This window comes from Polychytrium aggregatum, assembly GCF_025602895.1.
Source record: "Polychytrium aggregatum strain JEL109 chromosome Unknown BJ171scaffold_39, whole genome shotgun sequence".
Taxonomy (NCBI): Eukaryota; Fungi; Chytridiomycota; class Chytridiomycetes; order Polychytriales; genus Polychytrium; species Polychytrium aggregatum.
Genome location: NW_026516241.1, coordinates 181,144 through 201,359, shown reverse-complemented (window position 1 = coordinate 201,359; position 20,216 = coordinate 181,144). Strand labels below are relative to the sequence as shown.

Sequence of the window (20,216 nt, the reverse complement as noted above, 5' to 3'; positions counted from 1 at the left end):
GCATCTCTCCCAAGCCGCCGACACCACGGCAAGCAAGCAAGCGAGCAAGCAAGCATGGGCGCCGCCGAGAGCAAGCTGGCATTCAGAAAGCAGGTCTTTGCTCTCTTCGAGCAGAGGGTGAGTCCGGGCTTTGGTCCGATCTGCGCTTGGATATTGTCGTCGTCGCCGCTGCTGTCGTCGGGATCGCACGAATGCCCGCTGTCCATAATCGCATCCCTCCCCTTCCCCCTTGCTGTCGTGGGCTCTATGCACTGCCGGCTCGCCATCTTTGAAAGCGCCGTCCCCCATCTATCGGTGTCTGTGGCGGCTCGGTAGTGGGAAGCATGCTCGTTATTGACAAACCTGCTCGACGACCCATGTCCCCTTACCTCGCCCTGGATCAGAACATTCCGTCGGAGGACAAGATATGGGAGGGCTTCTACCAGCTCCCCGACTCGGCCGAAGACATCTTCAACCTCTTCTCTCCGAAGGACATCCGGCGAGTGCGAGACTCTGCACCAGAGAACTTTATCACTCTGATCAAAAAGGTACGGAGCGAGCGCTCGCTGGCCGCTTCGCACGAGGGATCGAACACCTCGCCCAAGCAGCGCTGATGCCTCCCTGTGCCTTGGAATACGGCGAGGAGTCTGCTGCCGCCGAGCAAGAAAGGTGCGCGGACCACCATTCTGACACCACGGCACTTTTCTGGATCTCCAGGTCTCCGAAAAGATCATCGCGTTTACCCAACCCCGGACAACCCGCCCGTCCGCCAGCGACTTCAAGCAGATACTCAACTGCGTTCGCATCCTGACCAGGGTACTGCCGTATCTGTTCGAGATGGACGACCAGTCTCTGGAGGAGTCTCTCTTCTGGAGCCTTGACGACGGGCCGGATATCCACCCTGACGACGTCGAGATCGGCGCCGACGGATCGCTCCGGCTGCTGAACGACGAAAGCGACAAGCGCTTTGGCGCCAAGCTGGTCAGGGCAACCGTTGGCCTGCTGTTCTTCAAGGGGTACGTCTGGTTGATGGGGCAGTAATCGAGCAGCTTGGAATGGCTCGATCTCCCTGGAAGGCATTTGCATATGTGCTCGCAGCTGACTCGGTAATGATCTGGCCTTGGCCGTCGCTGATCCCCATGGCTGTGGCTGCAGATTCACCCTTCCTGACTCGGTCGCTGTCGAGGAAGGTGTTGTTCTCCAGATCTGGAACCAGGGCATCGGCACCTCCACCAACATCGGCTCCACTCATGAAATCAACAACAACCGAACCGAGACGCTGCGGCTGCTCCTCGCGTTCTTCTCAAGGGTTGTCTATGTGGCGCCGTCGGACATTATCAACTACCGCAACAACTGGACCCTGGTCGTCATCGCGGGGCTGGAAAAGAAGCAAACCTTGACATTGATGTGCTCGCTCATCAACACCGCCATCAACTACGACCCAGTCGGATGGGGCCTGATTCCCTATAACCATGTAACGTGTCGTTGCATCGCATGATCCATTCTCCTGACGCTGGTGGGACTGGGTCGGTGCGCCGTGGGCTACCGATGGCCGGCAGTGCCACGGATGCGGTTGGTTCAGCCGAGTCGATCATCTACGTGCGTCTGAGGTGTGCGTCCGCACCCAAGGAAGGCCCACGAGCAATTTCGATACCTGATGTTGCCGATGGCAGTGAAACGACGGCAGCACCACGGCACTTGTCCGACCATGGGCTGTCGTTCATTCCCCCCAGTGCGATCAAGTCGCAAAGGTGTTCGCATCCCACTGCATCACTAACGACGGTGCCTCCACTATGGCGATGCATATCCCCTGCAACACCATCAGGTCATCTTTGGCGACTCGCAAGAGCATCTGGCCACGCTTTCGGTTCAGGCTATCACGGCCATCTTGGATGCTCGCGATCCGAGTGCCGATCTAGGCAAAAATGGAGGTGTGCCCGACTCAGCGACCGGCGTTTCTCCCAAAGACCCATTGAGCAGCGGTGCTGCCGGTGGGCGCAACAGGTACCATCCTCCGCACTCACAAGCCCGTCCGGCCTTCAATTGATGGGATGTACGCCGTAGCAATCTTGGAATGGAGGATACCGTGGAGTAGTCTCGCTGCTGACAGCGACAGCGCCCCTTTGCATCGCTTCCCATAGCATGGAACAGGCTGCGAACCAGAGAAAGGTGAGGGCTGTTATTGGATTCAAGGTTCATGTTCTGACTGCCACAAGCGTTGGCGGTGCGTCTGGTGTTCCGAGAGAAACCACCGCCTGCTTTGCCGTATCTAAACGTACCACACATCCTCTACGCCCCGCTTCCGCAGCGACAAGCATACAAGAACAACGATTTTTTGTTTTACTTTGCAAAGCTCCACCGTCCTGCCGATTTTGCGCTGATCTTGAGTGGCATTTGCCGCCTACTGAAGAATCCAATCAACGTAGGTTGCTTTCCACCACATGCACGCCTGCTATGCCAGCCGCCGTTGGAGCTAACCCGTGTGCTCGGACTCGACACTGAATCCAGGCCTCCAGCACCTATCTGCCCGGTGCCAACAAAAGAATTAACTTGCAGTCCGAGGTTCTGATGCTGTTCTGGCAGCTCATCCAAGCCAACGAGGTCTGTGATTGCTGACAAATCGGAGTCAGACCCTTGCTTGGCGATGGACTTGATGGGTAGCTGAACGGATATGCCAACGGACGGACTGCAGCGTCAATCGCAAGCGCAGCAAGTCGCTACTGCATCACGACACGAGTGCGACTCCCTTGGCGATTGCAAGTGCGTGCACCCTGGGCAAGCTACATCCTGATTCCATAAACAATCAATTGGGTTTGCAGAAATTTGCAAGGTATTCGTTCGAATCCGACGGCATCCTGACCATTCTAGCCGCCGTTATTTTCTTCATCATGGAGTCCAAGAACAATCCGAGTAAGTATCGCCGCAACTGTCGTACGCAGCCACACGGCGCCACTGTTGCTCCGCCATACAGCCTCTTGTCGTCGCTATGATGATGCATTGTCGTTGCTCTGCGCTACTTCACACAGCAGCACCCCAACCCCCTTCCTCATCCGCCTTGGTTTGCAGGTGCCATTGGACTCGTCCGACTGTGCTGCTTCCTGTTGCAGACAATGTCGCAGGAGCGAAGCTTTGGCGTCCAGCTCAACACAAGCTTCGACCACAGCGCCGTTAACGTGACGATCAAGGACCTTCCCGCCTTCCAGGGTGGAAACTGGGGTGACTTTTTGATTCTGGTGAGGTGGATCGACGGATCAATCTGCTGTGATGGATGACACTTGTACCGAGAGAGCGTTAGGGTGCAAATTGCGTTCATATGCAGATAGCGACAAGCGCAATCGCTAACCCCCCCCCACCAACATTCGCATCCAGAGCGTCCATGCGATTGTGACGACAAGCGGAAAAACCCAGGTCTCGACTCTGTTCGAGACCCTCATGGTTGCGCTGGTTAACACGTCGCCCTATCTGAAAGGCATGACAATCATGACGCTGACCAAGTTGATGAACCTTCTGTCGTCGTTCTCGAACCCGGCCTTCTTGTTGGTCAACGAAGCCAACCACCGGCTCCTCTACTACCTGGTTGAGATGTTCAACAATCTTATCCAGTATCAGCTGACAGGTAGACGCAGTAGTGCTGGAGCAGCGAGCAGGCAACAGGGAGCAAAGGACCTGTAGGGCACACACCCAAACGAGTCGCTACGGCCTTGCCTCCGGTCTAATTTGTGGCCCGTGCTCTCAAGGCAACACCCACCTCGTGTATGCCATCATTCGCAACAAGGAAAAGATCTTTGCTCTTCGAGACATGACCTTTGCGAGCGCCAACGCCGAACTCCAGCGGCTCAAGACGCTGCGCTACAAGCTCACGCACTCAAACGCCTCGCCAACGGCTTCTGATTCGGCTGCGCCCAAGCGTGTTGACTCGGAGGTGCTGTTTGACGCCGAGGCGAGCCCATCTGCAGAGGATACAGCAGCCGACAAGGACCAGGTGCCAGCCGAAGCACCTCGCAATCCCGCCAACACTGAAGGGGCGCCGCCAAAGCCCAGTCTTGACGGTCCCTCCGAGAAGGCCAGGGGCAAGATGCCAGCCTACCAGCAAGACAAGTTTGTCCCAACGGAGGAGTGGGTGAGTATGAATCCTGCGTCGACAGCGCGTGTCTTTGTCAAGACGCCGGTAGGACCGATTTTGGATGCCCAAGTCGCTCGCTCCGTGGCATGCTTGCTGCATGGTCATGGCCCGCCCGCTGACTTTTCTTTCCATGGGCCCTGTCTTGCCAATGCACCCTGAAATTTGTGGTTTGGAAACGCGGATGCTCGACGCGGCCCGTCAGTTCAACTTTTGGAAGATGCACCTTCCCCTCACCGTTCTCCTCACGATTGCGGAGGCAATGGGCCCCGTAGTCGAGCAGTACTGCGTCGACAAGGAGCTCAACGATGACCGCAGGGTGTTGGAATATCTCCAGTCCGGCACCCTCGTCGGAATCCTTCCGCCACCCCACAAGATCTTCACCCGCCGGTTCCCACACAACGAAGCGGTGGCGATTTGGTTCACTTCCTATCTTTGGGTAAGGCGGATGCGCTCGGGACATTCATAGCCCGATAGGAGACATGGCGATGATGCTTGCGATGTCTGTGGGGCAGTGTCGCCTTTGGGCGACAAGTGCTGATTCTCGATGCCCCCGCAACTTCCAGGGAACCATTTTCTTGAAGAGCGGCGACATGAATGCCGTGGCTGAAACGGCCAAACTCTGCCCTCCCATCTGGACCGGTGAGTCTTGGTTCCAGAAGATAAACACTGCTATATGATCCGGAGGTCCCGCGCAGCTCGCCGTGGAGACTGGAACCTTTGAGATTGGATCGAGGGGGCCGGGTGTATCCAGCGGTCCTGACCTGTTTCCCTAACTCCAGGCACGCACATCAAGCTCTTCCTCGTCAAGATGATGGTGTAGTAGATCAAGTCCGGGGGACCCTCCGCGCTCGCCTCAAATGGTTTGGTAGTCGTTGATGGCGGACTCGTCTTGATCAAGGCAGCCGGCGACAGCAACATACTACTGGGCGTATAGCCAGTCACTGAGAGTTCTTTATTGTAGCTACAGTCGGTCCAGAAAGAAACGGGACAGTCACTTTCTGGCTTCAGATGTCTGAACCCCACTGACTGACTGTAGGCCCCAGCGAGCAAGCCGTGAGATTGTTTCCCGTCCTGGTTGGCAATCGAGTGGTTTTGGTTGGTTTGGGAAGCATGGTCTTGAATACACTCGGTCGATCTCCATGGGCGATGGTCAACTGGCACACCGGATCAGGATGGTTGGTGCATAACGTGGCTGTATTCGCATCCATATGACAGCAGGATGAGTACATTGATACATTTTTCATCACTTGACAAATCGGGAGAGTTGTCAATCAGCAACATCGGGAGGAGACCAGGAATACTGGCTGATCTACCCAAGCCCGGAAGGAGCTCGCTCTACATATTCACCCGGCCACTAGGATTCATCTTGGCCCAAGGCAGTGGGTGGTTAGGGAAAGGAAAAAATAGAAACTCGGCACACAGCGGACTGGATGCACCAAGTCGCTCGGTGGCCATAGAAAGGAAGATACATGCAAGGATAGGGAGAGAGAGAAGCTAAACAAATACAGGGAGAGCAGATTCTTTAGAAGAAGGTAGAGGGATATAAAGCGCAGAGATGCGCTGTCTAGGACAGAGGGAGCAAAGCAAAGCGAAGCAATTCGAAGGGGGCGACGACATGCAGAGAATTCGCGCGTGAGCGCCGATGGCAATCGAGAGGACGTCGTATTAATAAATAAGAAACAGAGAGCGGAAGAAATTGAGTGGGAGAGAAAGGAGGGCATCCATCGAGCAAGTCAGCGACGCCGGTGGTGGAGCAGTGCCTATACAAGAAGCAAGGCTGAAAAGGCTCAGTGGCTATGGATTTCCTGATGCTGCCAGTGGGACTGCAGAAACTCTTCGACAGAGACGCCGTTCTCTTGGAGACACGGATGGATGTGGTTCGGGGTCGGGCTGGCATCGCGGCAGAGCCAGCATAGGCGCAGGAAGGTCTCGTGGGTCTGCTTTCTGAGCGTCTGGATCTCGTGGGAGATGATGTACTCGTAGCTGGACGACACTTGGCTGGTGCGACGAGAAAACAGAACCAGGTCCTTGAGGAGCCGTGCAATGGCTGCTTCGCACTCGTCAAGCTGAGAAAGCTGGATGGAGCGACCGCCGGTCGAGGCCTGGTCGTGCTCGCAGAGCTGGATGAACTGGCAGAGCTCGCTCAATCTTGCGCGATACGACACAATGAGGGCCGTGAGAGCCTCGTAGGTGTTGTGGATCGACGGGGTGCGCGAGCCTCTGGGCTTGATGATGGGTCGGTCGTAGACGGACTGCTGCGGGAGAGCCGATGAGCAATCCATCATGACATCGCCGCCGTATGCGGGCATGTTTGGGATGGCGCTGGATGCGACTGAAAAGTGCGGATGGGCTTTGATACGTTTGAGAGTGACCTGGGGAAGGAGACAGCGAGGCGTCACGTCAGGCGAGGTCGGCTCAAGTGACATTCCAGACAATGTCAGGCAGCGCAGTGGGGCTGCAGGGTTGGGCGGGCGAGGGCGCCAACATACCACATCGTCGCCATCGTGCAGAATGTGACGCTTGAAGACCATGATGAAGTTGAGGATCAGGCAGACGCAGACGAGGCGGCGAGCAGAGCGGAGCAGAGCAGTAGCGGGATTAGCACAAACGGCAGGGCGAGAGAGAGAGAGAGAGAGCGCCGGATCGCAGACAGAGGCGATGAGACAGGACACGGATCACGGATGAATGGCCGGGGGTGGGTCCAGGTACCTGATGGAGAAGGAAAAGAAAGCAGGAAAGAGAGACAGGCCGCCGGCGCTTTATATAGCAGCGAGGGGAAGGGTTGCGGCGCAAGCGGCGACCCCTGATTGCAAATGCGGCTCGGGGCCCGCGCAGCGGTCACAGTGGGTCAGCCGGGGTCGCACAGGGCGCGCGCACGGCGTGTGCACGGCCGCGATTGGGTGATCCGCGTCCAATCCGCGCGCGCTGCGCAGATACCCCCCGCTGATGACGCAACAGGGCGCGCCAGAGCGGCCAATCAGGAGCATCACGTGTGGTACTAGGTTGTACATGCTGCGCAGTAGTGCACTGCCACAGCACAAGCGAGTCCAAGGGCGAACCCGAATGCAAACCCGAATGCAAGCCCGAATGCGAATAGAAGCATCATGTGTATTTCAGGGACAAAGGGGCATACAGCAGCATAGAGACGGAGCGAGCGGCAGCGCGTCTGTTCCGAGTTTGTTTGTCATTGTGAGAGCCAGCGCAGAGCGTTTGGGCACCACATTACTCTCAGACGGGCACCACATTACTCTCGTATGGGCACCACATCGGCTTCGGCGATCATGCCAGTTGCCCCTGCCACTTGGCTAAAGGCCTGGTACAGTCGATGAATATCAATGTCAGTACTTGCCTGTGCATCAGAGCAGCGAATGAGCAGCAAACAACCCCACTCCAGCTCGAGCTCAAACGTACCTCGGTATATCCATCCTGGAACGGCCTCAACAGAAGAACAACATCACCGCTATTGTACGATAGCTGCAGTGGGCTGTTTGCAACATGGGATCGGATGGCGACATATCTCTGGCGCATGTGGATGGGGCTTGGGTAGCCACCCGATACTGTCAGGCTATCATATTCCGGAGGCTCGGTTGGGTACAGCTCGCCAGAGACTGGGTCGCGGGCACGGTACATGGCAAGAGTATCCTTGCTGTCGTCCGGCAGCGGGGTGACGAGGTCTTGGCGACTTGAACCGGGGCCTGGAAGCTGATGGACCTGCCCAGGATCCGAGATATGAGGCGTCGAAGGAGCTGAGCCCGTGGAGCTAGACAGAGTCTGCATGGGAATATGCGATGTGGACGAGGCGAAACCAAAGTAGTTCGACTTTGACGGCAGGGGGCTGGCCTGTTGGGAATAGTGAGTTTGGTAGGACGGTATATCAGTTCCTGTATGAGGCGTATGGTCCGAGCCCGACGGAGTGCGGTCGCTGAGGGCCGGTGGATACGCTGGGGCAGCGGCTGGGTAGATCGGGGACTCGGGTGTGTATCTGGTTTCATCCGCCGCGAGCTTGGAAGGGAGATCGCGGGCCACTGGGGCAGGAGGAGTCAGGACCAGGGCCGGAGCCAGACCGGGGGCGGCGTCATAGGTGTATGTTTCTGGGGGAGGCGGCAAAAGACCAGATGGAGACTTGGCTTGCTTTGATCTCCAGCGCAGCCACACAACGACGCCGATGGTGGCGGCCACGAGCACACCTGAGAAAATGTTCCAAGGAGGAGTCTGAATTGGTAAAGTCGCCCAAACGAAGAAATGAGACAGAAGGACTGCGACAGTGTTGTCGGCAGATAAACAAGATCATCCGATGCGGTGCTGGGCATTGGCGGGGTCAAGATATGCACCAGACGAGCTATCTCTGGCTCACCTGCGATGCCCCCTACAATCCCGGCGATAAGCGAGCTACTTCCCGAGTCCGTTTGACTGGGGCTCGAAGTAGGAGAAATTGGCGAAATTGGCGAAATTGGCAAAGTAGGCAAAGGTAAGGGATCGGAGCCATTGGGAAACTTGCTGTACAGCGTCAGCGAAGAATCGCTCAGAGTAAAGCCCTTGCCGTAGACTGTCATGTTGGTGCCGCCGATAGCCGTTGGGGAAGAAGTGGTGTTCGACAGAGTATAGTATGTAAAGTAATGGCATGATGTGCATTGGGGGTCGCGGCAGACGTACTGCTCGACGGAGTCTGTTCCGGAGGGCCGGATGCTGATCATGTAGCGGTCAGCGACTTTGGTGCAGCTCGGGTAGATCGGGTATCGCATGACCTCTCTTGGGGTTTGACAGGAGGGGTCATTGGCTGCATATATGAAATACATCTTGTATGTGGTCTGGAAGCTGCTGTTCCAGAACCTAGAAGCGAGGCGTTGGTGAGGGGATGGGTGAGCGAAACGCGAAACAGCAGTCGATGGACACAAGCCGAAGCTATGAAACGACACTTACGGCGATGCTGTGTAATCCTGTGAGGTAAAGAGGCCAGTGATTCCGGATGCGCAGTGATCGAATGCACTGGTTGCAGTCGAATTTGTAACTTTGCAGTTCGAGGCACAGACTCCGTCGAGATCGCACTGGACACGGTTCACAGTGTCCCCGGACAGGGAATAGAACGTGCAACTGGGAGGGTTGGAGAAGCAGTAGCAGCGGTTGGTAGCGACCAAGGCGTCGGATAGACTTTGACCGAACTGGGCGTCGCCGATGTTTTGAGGAACGCAGTCCGGCGTAAACGTATTATTCTCGTGGTAGAGGAGCCATTGCACGTTAGCAGGGTTGAGTGTTGGGACGGCCGACATGGTTGCAGGCCAAGCGAGGGGCTGGCTGGGTGTGGAGCAGGGGCGGGCAGGAGACAATCCGACAGCTATATATCCAGGGAGCCAGCAGCCCATACCGTCAACAGCAGAAGCGCTGCCTGTGGCTGTGGAACCATGGGGCGAGAGTCGCCCTGTGGGAGGTGGAGCGACCGGGCAGGTTGGCGAGCACAACGCCGCGGCCGCAGAGCAGGACGGGCTTTGACAGAAAGAGCCCAGCAAGGCACCACCCCTGGCAGAACGGCCATGGGCAACCCTCTCGACGCGGACGAGTCCCCAGCCGGATGAAATAATGAATCAATGAAATCACACTCGGCGCTCGGGCGTTGGCTGCTCAGAGTCGGATGCTGGAGCACTTGGCTGTTCACGGTTAGCTGCTCAAGCAGCGGGATGCCGAGTGTATTGCTGCACTCGCTCACACCCATCGACTGGCCGCGGCCAAACCTTGACCGTCGAACCTCGCGTCTCGAGCTTTGAGCTTTGCGCTTTGAGCTTTGAGCTACACGAGCTGGCGTCCAAGGCCCCAATGCACAACACTCAGGTGCCAGACATGTTCCACGAGCTGCCAGGCCACCAGGTCGCTCAACGCCGGCTGCTTGCCTTGCGAAGGACCTGTAAGAGCTCCTGGGAGCGCATGCGAGCAATCTCGATGCACCTCTGCAGCACAGCAAGCGGCAGTGCAGATCCGCCCGGCTTGCGGATACCGCACAGGACCCCCGCTTCGTCAAGGGCGACGGTCACCGTCGACGACAGCAGCATCTCCTCGTCGTCGGTCGGGTCGACAAGGAGGGTCTCGCTATCGCGCGGAGGGCGAGAAGGGGGAGAGGGGGGCAGGGGCGATGCAGCGCAATGCGGAGGAGGGTGAGCTTCGGAAATGAAAAAGTGTAAAGCATCCTTCAGCCACCGGCTGGCATGGGACAGCCCCGGCCAGCCCCCCACAGACGCTTGTTTGCCTTCTGTCCAATCCAAGCGGTCTTACCCGTCGAAAATCCCAAACGTTGTGGATGTCGGCCGGCGCTGGAGGGTCAGGGCGACGGTGCACTTCTCTGACGACTGGACAGAGCCCTCTTCTTCGTTCCAGGTCGCCTTTGGCAGCCGCACTGGGGTTGTCAGCAGAGCCAGCACCCATTGGCCAAGGCGAGCACCAAGGTCGTTCACGGAGAGAACCGAGATGAATGGGTCAGCCAGCGACGACCGGAATTGTTTGGGCTGACGCCGCTCTGTTCCAGGCAAACTTTACCGTTCTCGAGAGCCGCAAGCAGCGCAACCAAGGCGGCATCAAAGACGTTGCCGTCGTAGTTGATGCAGGCAATGTCAGCATACAGGACCCAGACGGCGTTGCCGGGCGCGATGCACAGCGTCTTGAGGTCGAACATCTTGGAGCTGCAGAGGAGCCGACGGCATCATGGGTTATAGAACATGCGCTTGATCGTCTGCGCATCCGCCTGCCCGAACCATCACCGAACTGTCTCGGCATCCATGGGTCTGCTCACGAGCACCATCCTTCTTTCGCCCGATGCCGCGGGAAGAGGGATCGCCGCGGTCAAAAGCCATCGAGCAACTCTGGCGCACCTTGTGGTTATCTTGTTTAGAAGCTCGCTCATCGTTTGCGTTGCTTCTCCAGGAGGTCCAGACTTGAAGTGCGCCGAACACAACGGAGGCAGATCGATGTTTGGGACTGCCGTGGGCAGCAATCAGCTCGTCAGTGCGAATCTCTCGTGGAAAGTGCCGCATCAGCCGCGACATGAAGAGAGTCCCGAGGACGGGGGATCGCTGCGGGGTGATCGCTCTGCAACCGCCAGCATATCTGCCTCTCGTGCTGGACAGCCAGCACTGTTGGGTCTGCGGAATCCAGCTCGATCGACGATGCGCAGGCCGACCCGCTGCCTCACCCAGATAGCCCTCCTCGGGTGTATTCACGAGCGGCGCTGCGACCTCGCCCTTGATGCCGCAAATCACGGTGGTGTTGCCGATCTTGACCATTGACGAGCCATGTGCTGTCTTGACGACGTCTGTTGAACCGACCGCGGCAAACCAGCAAGCCCGATCCGCCCAAGTCAAAACGCAAGTTCGTCAGGGCCACCAACGCACGATGCGCTCTTTCTTTCTCTCTCCCTCTCCCTCTCCCATCCTCCAGATGCAAGCAGCAAAGCGACGAGATCGTGCGCCCTGATCTTCATCCAGCGCGAGGCTCGCTGAATGAATGCCATTTGCTGTCCTTGCCACAGCCGCCTTGGCCATGGCGTTCGGCAACCGATGCTCTGCAAACGGTCCTCCAGGATGTCCACGACGTACCGGTGGTGACGAGAGTGGTGCGGATGTCTTCCAGCGACCGGCCGTCTGGCCGCACGCCCTGAGCAAAGAACCGCCGGTGATACTCGGCAGGATGGATCTTTTTGAACGTCTCAGCGTCGAGGACAAAGTCCGACGAGTCGGCGGCCACACCAGCAGACGTAGCGATATCGGCACTCATTGTGATGCGCTGTGGTGGGTGGCAGAGGGAGATTGGGTCTTTGGGATGGCTGCGATGGATCTTGACACGACGATCGTCCAGCAGCCGAAAAAACTCACAAACACGATCTGTGGCTGGCCACAGTTAAGATACGTGGCTGGCCACAGTGCAGCTACATCACTGGCCAGCCTCAAATGGCTCGCACTCCGTCTCGCTTGATGCATCCGTCTGGTTCAAAGACACTCCATCTCTATTGAAGCATCCGGCTCAACAGCACTAAGAGCAAGACCACGCCAAGGACTGATATTGATAATGGCCAGTCCGCAACGCATGCACGGGTGTTAGTACAGCAACGCAAAGGCCCAGTGCGATGGAGCGGTTATGGCGTCCTGGCAGCAGCACTTGCAATATCTGTCCGATATGAATCCGTTGCAGCAAACGATCGGTCACTTACATATTGCAGCGCCTATCGCAGCGCTCTGAGAGAGGTTCTCCATGGCTTTGGCCTGTATTTGCAAAGTGTTGGCCGTGAGACACCCGCTCGGATTAGGAGAGCGCACCCCCAGCAGCACAGCACACCCTTGGCTCTGAGATTCACATCCTCCGTTTGCTCACCCGGACGCTTCTCACTGACCTTGGTGGCCTGGATCCAGCTCTCGGTCTCGACGGCACGCGCCTGCCTCTTGAACATCTTGCTGGTGTTTGCCAAGCTGGCTGCAAAATGAAAGTGCTCAGGGTCAGTCGGGCGAGAGTCTCTGAAGCGACTGGGCGGCGAGTCGGTTTTGGGTAACTTGCCCGTGCTCTTCTTGAGCTGGTCGAGGTTGTCTCCTCGCTCGACAGTGCGATCGACAACGGTTATCATGAGCTCGTTCACGACATCAATCTCGTCTTGGATGCGCTGGACGTCGTGGCGGTGAAGGCCACCACTGAATGGCTGGCTGCTCGACGGTCATGAGCAACAATGAGCTGACTCTGAACAATAAGGGAGCGATGGATCGAGACACTCGGCAGCAATTGTCGATGAGCAACATCCACCTGGACTCACTCTGGTGTCCGCGGTCGACGTTCGGGCTCAAGAGGCTCATAGCTGGGGGGAGCAACTGAGACTGCGATGCTGCGAGGCCGAGCCTCGGGCTCCGTAACGATAGACTTGTATGATGGCGGCGGGCTCGTTTCAGATTCTCTCAGCGTCGACTGGGATGCGCAGGATGCCCGAGCAGCAGCCGGCTCGATGCAAGCGCCTGTGGCAGCGACGCCCTCTCGATTCGCACGCTCAGGAAGTAGCGGCCGCTGGAGGCAGTCGGGGTCGGTCAGTATCTGCATCGATTGTGGCTTTGGTAGTGCTCCTGTCCAACCAGCCAGGCCAGTGGCAGCAAGCACTCACCGTTTCATCTGCTGTGCCTTTACCAGCCATCTTGGCAAACTTGAGAATGAACTTGGGCTTGCTTGGCATGTCGGAAGGACAGCGACTGCAAGGGGTTTGTCGAGGGATTGCGGGGTGTTTGTCGAGTTGCAAGTGAGGAGGGATCTGTGAGAAGTTGGGCACAGCGGTTGGAAGAATCCGGATGCTGCATCGCAGGCAAAGCCAGCAAAAGCCAAGTGAGGAGCTTGTTGACGACTCGCCGAACAACCCGCGAGTCATCCGACCGCCGGCTGATCCGAGAACACCCTTCGGGAACACTCTGGGGCTGGGCCGATCAAGGCTCCGCAACCGTTTGTACACTTTATTCAGAAAAAAACGGGACAATATAGCCGTTTCCATGAACATGTAGTATGTGCTGTGCTTGCGTCAAGCAAAGCCACAAGAAATAAAACAGATCACTTTGGCAGCCTCCGAGTGAAGACCGCCGGTCGCTCTCCGATCTCCACAATCGACCTGCACACTGTGATCATGTTGCGCGCCGCATTGACGTCGCGATTCCACACCGTCTGGCGAATGGTCATGGCCAGCGCGCGATAACATTGGGTAACAAAATATTCGATGAATGGTCAAAAACCCGGGTGTCCCGTTTTTTATTGGATTGCCTGTAATGATATGCTATATTGGCTTGTGTGTGTGTGGCGATCTGTCGGCTCCAGTTCCAGCGACAATGTTGCCACCTCGCCTCACCGGGCACAGAAAGTCCTTTGACTATGAAGAGAGGAAAAGAGAGAAAGGGCGATTGAAAAAGCGATATCGAAAGAGCAGAGGGTCAATAAACATGTGGAGTCCCCTTCCCCAATGTCGATCTACCTCCATGGAAAGTGAGAGAGAGAGAAAAAAGAGCAAATGTGATAATGCTGGATGCCCCAAGGAACCTCCGCACAACACAACCGCTCCAGCAAATTTTCAGACCCTCTCCCTCCATGGGAGCCTTAGCCGGTGTTGCCCATGCCGGCGGCGATGCCCTGGATGGTGACAATCATGGCGTCCATCAGATCCTTGTGCGGCTCGTCGACAGATCCGTCCTCGGTCGGCTCCACGCGAATCCGGCGGATAATCTCGGCTTGGATGAGGTTCAAGGGATCCGTGAAGGGAAGGCGGGAGTGGATGGCACGGGCGACGACGGGGTCCGAAGCCAGGAGATGGTCTTGCTCGGCAACCTCCAGCACGAGGTCAATACAGTTCTGGAGGTGGCCGCGGAGCTTGACACCCATGGAGTGGTATTCGGGCGGAACCAGGCACTGGTCGTAGTAGGCTGGCGGAGACATAAAACCGAAACATCGTGAGTTGTGTGGTCAGGATGGTTGGTAGTGCTGGAGGGAGAGACGGTCAGCTTGAGAAGCCGCCTGCCTTTCAACTCACCGGCGATTCTGGGGTCGGCCTTGGACAGAGTCATCTGGACGAGATCGAGGGTGCTGTGGAAGAAGGGCCAGTTGTAGTACATGTCCCTGAGGACATCCATCTTGCCCTCGTCCTTCATCTGCTGGATGGCAGCATCGATGCCGAGCCAGACAGGGAGATGGACACGGGTCTGGGTAAAGGCAAAGATCCAAGGAATGGCGCGGAGGGTCTCGATGCCGCCGCCAACCTTTCTGCGGGCCGGTCGCGAGCCAATGTTCATGATGCCGATCTCACGGAGCGGGGTGGCGTCGTGGAAGTATGGGATGAAGTCCTGGTCGCCGGTGACAACGCTTCGGTAGTGGCTGCAAGAGATCTACAGCAACGCCGCCGCCAAGCAGCCGAGCCGGTCAGTTGTGCGTGCATGCATGCAGTCATGGCTCGTCGTCACAGACTCTCGCTTGTCGATGATGAAGGACGAGCCATCAGACACACCACGAATGCATCCATCTTGCCACACTCAACGAACCTCGGACATGCGGGCCATCGTCTCGAGCCATTCCTTCTTCGGGGCCTCAGGAGGAGCCATGGTGGCAATCAGCGTGGCGGTGGCGTAACGCTCGAGAGTCTGCTCGGCCGTGCCGGGATGTCCAAAGTGGTTATCGATGATCTCGCCCTGGATGGTGACTCGCATACTGAGGCAAATACAAGGCGTCGTGAGTCGGAGAGTGCAGTGGAATAGGCGAGGCCAGCCAGCGGACGCAGGTCCTGACCGAACCAGTCGCAGACTCAGAGAAAGAAAGAAATGCTACTTACGTGCCCTTGACGGTACCGCTGGGCTGCGAAAGAACGGCGAGATGCTGGGGACTGTGGTGCAGATGCGATTCGGCGTTAGCAAGAGCAGCATCGATCGGAAGCAGCATGCACACGTTGCAGAGACGATTGCAGCTCAGGTCCGCCGGTGGATGCTGCGGCTGGGCCCGGAGGGCCGTGTCCAAGTCACCGCCCCACATCCTGTTCACCCAACGTACCCTCCACCACGACCGACACTGCCTCCACGTCCGTGGAAGAGCGTGAGATGGACGCCAAACTTGTCGCAGGTAGCAGCGAGGCTGGACTGGGTCTCCCACAGGGACCAAACCGAGGTCAAGCGGCCGGCATCCTTGGCACTGTCAGAGTAACCAAGCATGACCTCCTGCTTGCCGTTGATGCTCTTGAGGTAGTACTCGACCGAGAAGAGCCTCTCCATGGTCGAGGACGATCGCTCCAAGTCAGCCTTGGTCTCAAAGAGCGGGACCACGCGGAGGGGATTGACCATACCGACGGTCTTTTGGAGGAGTGCCACAGCCAAGATGTCGGAGGGCTGAGGGAAGTAATCGATGATGACGGCATCGAAATCCACATCCGAGGGCATGGGTGTGGAGGTGTAGGATGCAAAAGCGGGGTCAGAGGTGCGTGCTTGGGGTTGGATCGACATTGTAAGTGTCTGCAAAGCGACCGGCAGCGGATGCACATACGAATCGGGCCATCGAAATGACGTAGCCGCCGAGGGCGTCGGTGCCGACTCGGGTGAGGGTTCGGAAGGTGCGCATGACCTCGCGGACAGTGTCGGGAACGTTTTCTGTGTGGGCAAACAGAGAATTGCATAACAAGTGAGAAGACTAGACACAGACAGATGCAGATGGGATGCAAAGAGAGCTGCAAAAGCGTGTCCTGGAGCCATACCAGCGCCAGGAATGTCGGGCCAGTTGTCGGGGATAAGGGGCCGCTTGTTGTTCAGCTCTGAAGGCATGGTTGCAGAGGGGAGAACGGTCAGAACATGTCGGTGCGAATCGCAGGTGTGATCGACACGGTGAGTCGATTGAGAGGAATACCCGAGTAGAGTAGCGGAGATGGATCGAAATCGCGGTCGGAGCCTGCACACTGCAAGTGCAACGAGCGAGCAACACCGTACCAGCCACCATCCACTCTTGCTTCTTCTGCTCTTCCCACTCGGAGAAAGTGCCCAGGCCGAGCCACTCGGTGACGTAGTCAAAGACCTCGCTGTGGCGGTCGGACTCCTGGCGGATGTCTGCAGAGTTGGGGCGGATAATGCAAATACGAATCGAGTGGGGAGTTAGAGCGCGGTAGAGCGGGGTTTGCAATCCATATCTGCTTTCCTGAGGGAGGGGGGGCAGGCTACGCTTGGAGTGGTTGCCAGCCCGGCAGGGTTTGGCAGCACACGACGACTCACCAAGCTTGAGGAGGGAGAGACCAAAGGCCGAGATGCGGCGGATCAGATCCTTGAGACGGCCGTCGGCAATGACCTGGTCACCGCACGCAACGAGACTGCGGTAGCAGAGCTTGAGGGGATCCAGCAACTGCTCGGGGCTGCCAATGAAGTTGGCAGGGCGCTCTGGAGGGATGGAGACACCGATAGCCCGGCAAAGATACTGCCACACAAGAAGATGAGCAGAAGTCAGTACCACAGCCTCGAGGATAGAAACGCACGGGATAGCGAGTTTGCTTACCTCCTCGGTCACCTTGCAGCTGTCACGCAGGGGCGCAAGCAGCACACGGTAGGGCTCGTCGCGGGGAATGTTGCCGCGAGGGAAGTTGAGGTTGGTGGCACGGCTGCTGCCGACGAGATGCTCGTGCTGGATCTTGGAGACCACCTCGATGAGCTCCTCGGAGCCGCGGGTCATGCTGAGCTCGAAGAGCAGCAGATCAATCTCCTTGTAGATCAGCTCCGAGGCGCGCCAGCGGCAGAGCTTGAGGACCTCGGTGGTGACCTCGTGAGTGACGAACGGGTTGCCATCGCGATCGCCGCCGATCCAGCTTCCGAAGCTGATGATGGACTTGTCGACAGGAATGGGCTCAATGTCGTACTCGGCGAGGGTGGCATCGAGGGTGCGCATAAACTTGGGCAGAGCCTTCCAGATGCTGTTCTCGAGGACCGAGAGGGCGCCACGGGCCTCGTCTTCGGGAGTGGGCTGGACGGTGTACAGTCGATGAACATTGTCAGCGGAATCTGCAGCGAGGCATTTGTGGCAACCTGAGCAAGCCGCCTCGATGGAGAGGCAAGAGCCATATGCAAACAGCGACGGGATGCCCGTGCCGAGCAGACACCAGCACTTACACGAATGCGGCGGACAGTGTTGGTTCTCCAGGCGCCGACAATCTCGCGGCGAATGGCATCCATCATGTCGGCATGCTCGGCGGGTGTGAGAACAGTGCGGTCACGGGTCTCGAGCTGCTGGGCAATGTTGAAGTACTTGGTGAGGAGGGTGCGGCGGGCAGCCTGAGTTGGGTGGGCCGTGAGGACAAGCTCGATGTGCTGCTTGGTCAGCTCCTCGCGGATCTGCTCGCCAGTGAAGCCTGGTTGGGACGAGATTGGCAAAGCGAAGAGATGTGAATCGCTCGTTCAGGCAGGAGACCGGAGTAGCACGAAGTGCCCAGCCAAGAGTTTTGATGGCGTGACTATCGAGGCCAGGAAGCAGGGTATCGGGCGACAGCCGTTGTCCCGACTCATCGTTTCCCAGACATATCTTGGCACACACACGACCACGGCCGTTCTGCTCAATCGGAAGCTGATACGCACCCTTGTCGAGGAGGAACTTGAATGCATCCTTGAAGGTCTGGCGGAAGTGCAGATCGTTTTCGCCTGTGGCCGGAGACGACGCGAAGGACATGGGCGCACGAGCAGACGGAGCGACAGGCCAATCAGCAGCCGGCGAGCCGAGCCACCAAGGCGAGCCCAGGAGGTCGGTCACCAGGAAGGTCACCAGGGTTTTCCCCGGCGCCACAGCACACACACACAGGGAGAGAGGGCGAGACGAGTGAGCGAGACGCAGCGAGAAGCGCGGCGAGAGCCATGTGCGAGATAAGATAGACCCCGCGGTGGCGAGCGCGGACGGTGGTGGCACAAACCTCGGCGATAGCCGCGCCAGCGGCGGACTCTGTGCTGTCGCTCGGCAACCTCAGCCAGGGTCAGGAACTCATGGAACACACGGGTAACCTCGAGGTACTCGGTGGGAGTGACGACCTGCTGGATGAGGGTGACGAGCTTCTCGAAGGACTCGTCCGAGGGGGCGTCAAAGTAGAGATGGCTGGCAGCGAGCACACCCTCGATGATCGAGATCAGGCGCTCTGGGGACATGTGCGCAGGCCCACGGGAAGGACATGGTCAGCGACAGCGACATGCAGGGCGGTGCCGAAGGGAGGGCGGCCAGATCATGTCAGCAGCCAGCCTTGCAGAGCGCTCTGCCGATCGGGAAGCTGTTGCCCTGCCGATTGGGCAGCCTCTGCCCGCAGCACATTGCGCGATCAAGGCGACGCTTTGGCAGCGCCGGACACAGCCTGGCTTACCGGGATGACCGCCGGCGATGCCCGAGTGCTCTTTGATGGTGTCGACCAGGAGCTTGGCCAGGAGGTTGACGTCGTCCTCGAGCTTCTGGTCCGACTCGTTCACAAGATGGGCCGGAGCTGCGTCAACGAGGGTCTTGGTATATTGCTTGATTTCCGAAGTCTGGAGGAGCGGAGTCTGGGGACGGGCTCCAGGTGTCTGGGGACGGCCACCGGGGGTCTGGGGCCGTTCCTGGACCAGTGCATGAGGGGTAATCATGGTTGAAGGTGCAGCGGATCGCTCGGGGAGGGGAAGGAGCTGGGGGGGGGAGAGCGAGAGAACGAGGGCAGACCCACTCGACCAGGACAGAGGGTGGTCTGCGGGACCTTTTATATCCTTGCATCGGGCGGCGGCGAGTTGTCAGGTGGAATGGCTTGCCGCTTGTCTCGGCCCCTGCGCTGGGCCTTGCGCCGAACTGCACGCCTCTGTGACCTTGCGCAGCGGGCGATGGGGGGGTGTCAGCACCCAAGGACCAGTCGACACAAGCATTAGGGACCCAGCGCCGAGCCCTGTCCTGCGGAATGAAGGCAGGCGACCAGAAGGCTATCGGTGGTGGGTCGCACAGATCTCTTATCTTCCCAGCATCCCGATCGTGAGAACGCGGAGGAAAAAGAAAAGAGCAGGCGAAACTCAGACAGGACCAGCCCGCCGCCGCCTATCTCCAGCCCAGTTCCACAAGAAACGAGGGCTCGACAGCGAGCTCGACAGCAAGCTCGACAGCAAGTCTGCGCCGAGACATGCGGCCGAGACATGCGGTCGAGATTAACGGTGGATCATTCGTGCAGCGGGGCTGGCGAGCGACTCGGTGGTCAGGCAGAGGACCGAGGCTTGCTGGTCGATCGTGGGAGACGGGTGCATGCAAGCCGCATATCATCCGCGCCTGCCAGCAGTATCTCGACCAGGGCCTGTGGCGCTGCTATCGATGACTCTGCCATCTCATCTTGCTGGGGACTGGTGTTGCGGAGGAACACATCAGGACCGCACGTGAGTTGACGAGGCGGGAGTGCTGGGATGTTGCTGGGGTGCTGCTGGGATGCTGTTGGGGTGCTGTCGCCCATCAGACGAACAGCGCTGATGGCGCCGTGCCGGCTGCCTGGCCTGTCATGATCCATCGAGGGCTGTGCTCCGTCTGGCATCCGCTCTGCGATGCAGGTCCAACAGCCCGGAATCATGGCCGCTGTTCCTCGCTGCTCATCCCGCCGAGTCACCCTGAGCAACCCAGTCCACACAGCCCC

At 58.2% G+C, this 20,216-nt stretch overlaps 6 protein-coding genes across 6 annotated transcripts; 1 reads left to right on the top strand and 5 right to left on the bottom strand.

Moving 5' to 3' along the window:
- Positions 1–54: 54 nt before the first annotated feature.
- On the top strand, positions 55–4,922 carry BJ171DRAFT_559287 (high-temperature-induced dauer-formation protein-domain-containing protein; the record flags this gene model as incomplete). Its single annotated transcript, XM_053113202.1, has 14 exons — positions 55–117; positions 384–527; positions 697–995; positions 1,135–1,453; positions 1,805–1,910; positions 2,121–2,148; positions 2,496–2,580; positions 2,810–2,852; positions 3,046–3,212; positions 3,349–3,595; positions 3,717–4,099; positions 4,305–4,538; positions 4,666–4,741; positions 4,882–4,922. 14 exons carry the CDS (start codon positions 55–57, stop codon positions 4,920–4,922), a joined length of 2,235 nt encoding a protein of 744 aa, XP_052963566.1.
- A 610-nt stretch (positions 4,923–5,532) lies between these two features.
- Positions 5,533–6,812, bottom strand: BJ171DRAFT_204493 (uncharacterized protein). Its single transcript, XM_053106303.1, has 2 exons — positions 6,592–6,812; positions 5,533–6,474 (listed from the first exon to the last, which is right to left on the bottom strand). The coding sequence occupies exons 1-2, from the start codon at positions 6,631–6,633 to the stop codon at positions 5,890–5,892; spliced, it is 627 nt and encodes a 208-aa protein (XP_052963565.1). The 5' UTR covers positions 6,634–6,812; the 3' UTR covers positions 5,533–5,889.
- Positions 6,813–7,516: 704 nt separating this feature from the next.
- Positions 7,517–9,564, bottom strand: BJ171DRAFT_517989 (uncharacterized protein; the record flags this gene model as incomplete). Its single annotated transcript, XM_053112205.1, has 3 exons — positions 9,023–9,564; positions 8,457–8,932; positions 7,517–8,289 (listed from the first exon to the last, which is right to left on the bottom strand). Coding segments are annotated over exons 1-3 (1,689 nt in total), but the record flags the coding sequence as incomplete, so codon positions are not given.
- Positions 9,565–9,747: 183 nt separating this feature from the next.
- Positions 9,748–11,925, bottom strand: BJ171DRAFT_517986 (ribosomal protein S5 domain 2-type protein). Its single transcript, XM_053112204.1, has 6 exons — positions 11,680–11,925; positions 11,277–11,396; positions 10,957–11,062; positions 10,625–10,767; positions 10,364–10,484; positions 9,748–10,180 (listed from the first exon to the last, which is right to left on the bottom strand). Exons 1-6 carry the CDS (start codon positions 11,855–11,857, stop codon positions 9,967–9,969), a joined length of 882 nt encoding a protein of 293 aa, XP_052963563.1. The 5' UTR covers positions 11,858–11,925; the 3' UTR covers positions 9,748–9,966.
- Positions 11,926–12,045: 120 nt separating this feature from the next.
- On the bottom strand, positions 12,046–13,507 carry BJ171DRAFT_517983 (uncharacterized protein). Its single transcript, XM_053112203.1, has 6 exons — positions 13,221–13,507; positions 12,882–13,126; positions 12,632–12,774; positions 12,471–12,550; positions 12,291–12,342; positions 12,046–12,136 (listed from the first exon to the last, which is right to left on the bottom strand). The coding sequence occupies exons 1-6, from the start codon at positions 13,476–13,478 to the stop codon at positions 12,087–12,089; spliced, it is 828 nt and encodes a 275-aa protein (XP_052963562.1). The 5' UTR covers positions 13,479–13,507; the 3' UTR covers positions 12,046–12,086.
- Positions 13,508–13,818: 311 nt separating this feature from the next.
- BJ171DRAFT_601726 (phosphoenolpyruvate carboxylase) lies at positions 13,819–19,360 on the bottom strand. Its single transcript, XM_053115106.1, has 14 exons — positions 18,945–19,360; positions 18,507–18,725; positions 18,178–18,240; positions 17,716–17,954; positions 17,108–17,569; positions 16,831–17,029; positions 16,552–16,668; positions 16,323–16,379; positions 16,115–16,218; positions 15,629–15,960; positions 15,414–15,464; positions 15,127–15,292; positions 14,622–14,973; positions 13,819–14,514 (listed from the first exon to the last, which is right to left on the bottom strand). Exons 1-14 carry the CDS (start codon positions 19,198–19,200, stop codon positions 14,192–14,194), a joined length of 2,940 nt encoding a protein of 979 aa, XP_052963561.1. The 5' UTR covers positions 19,201–19,360; the 3' UTR covers positions 13,819–14,191.
- Between the last annotated feature and the right edge of the window lie 856 nt (positions 19,361–20,216).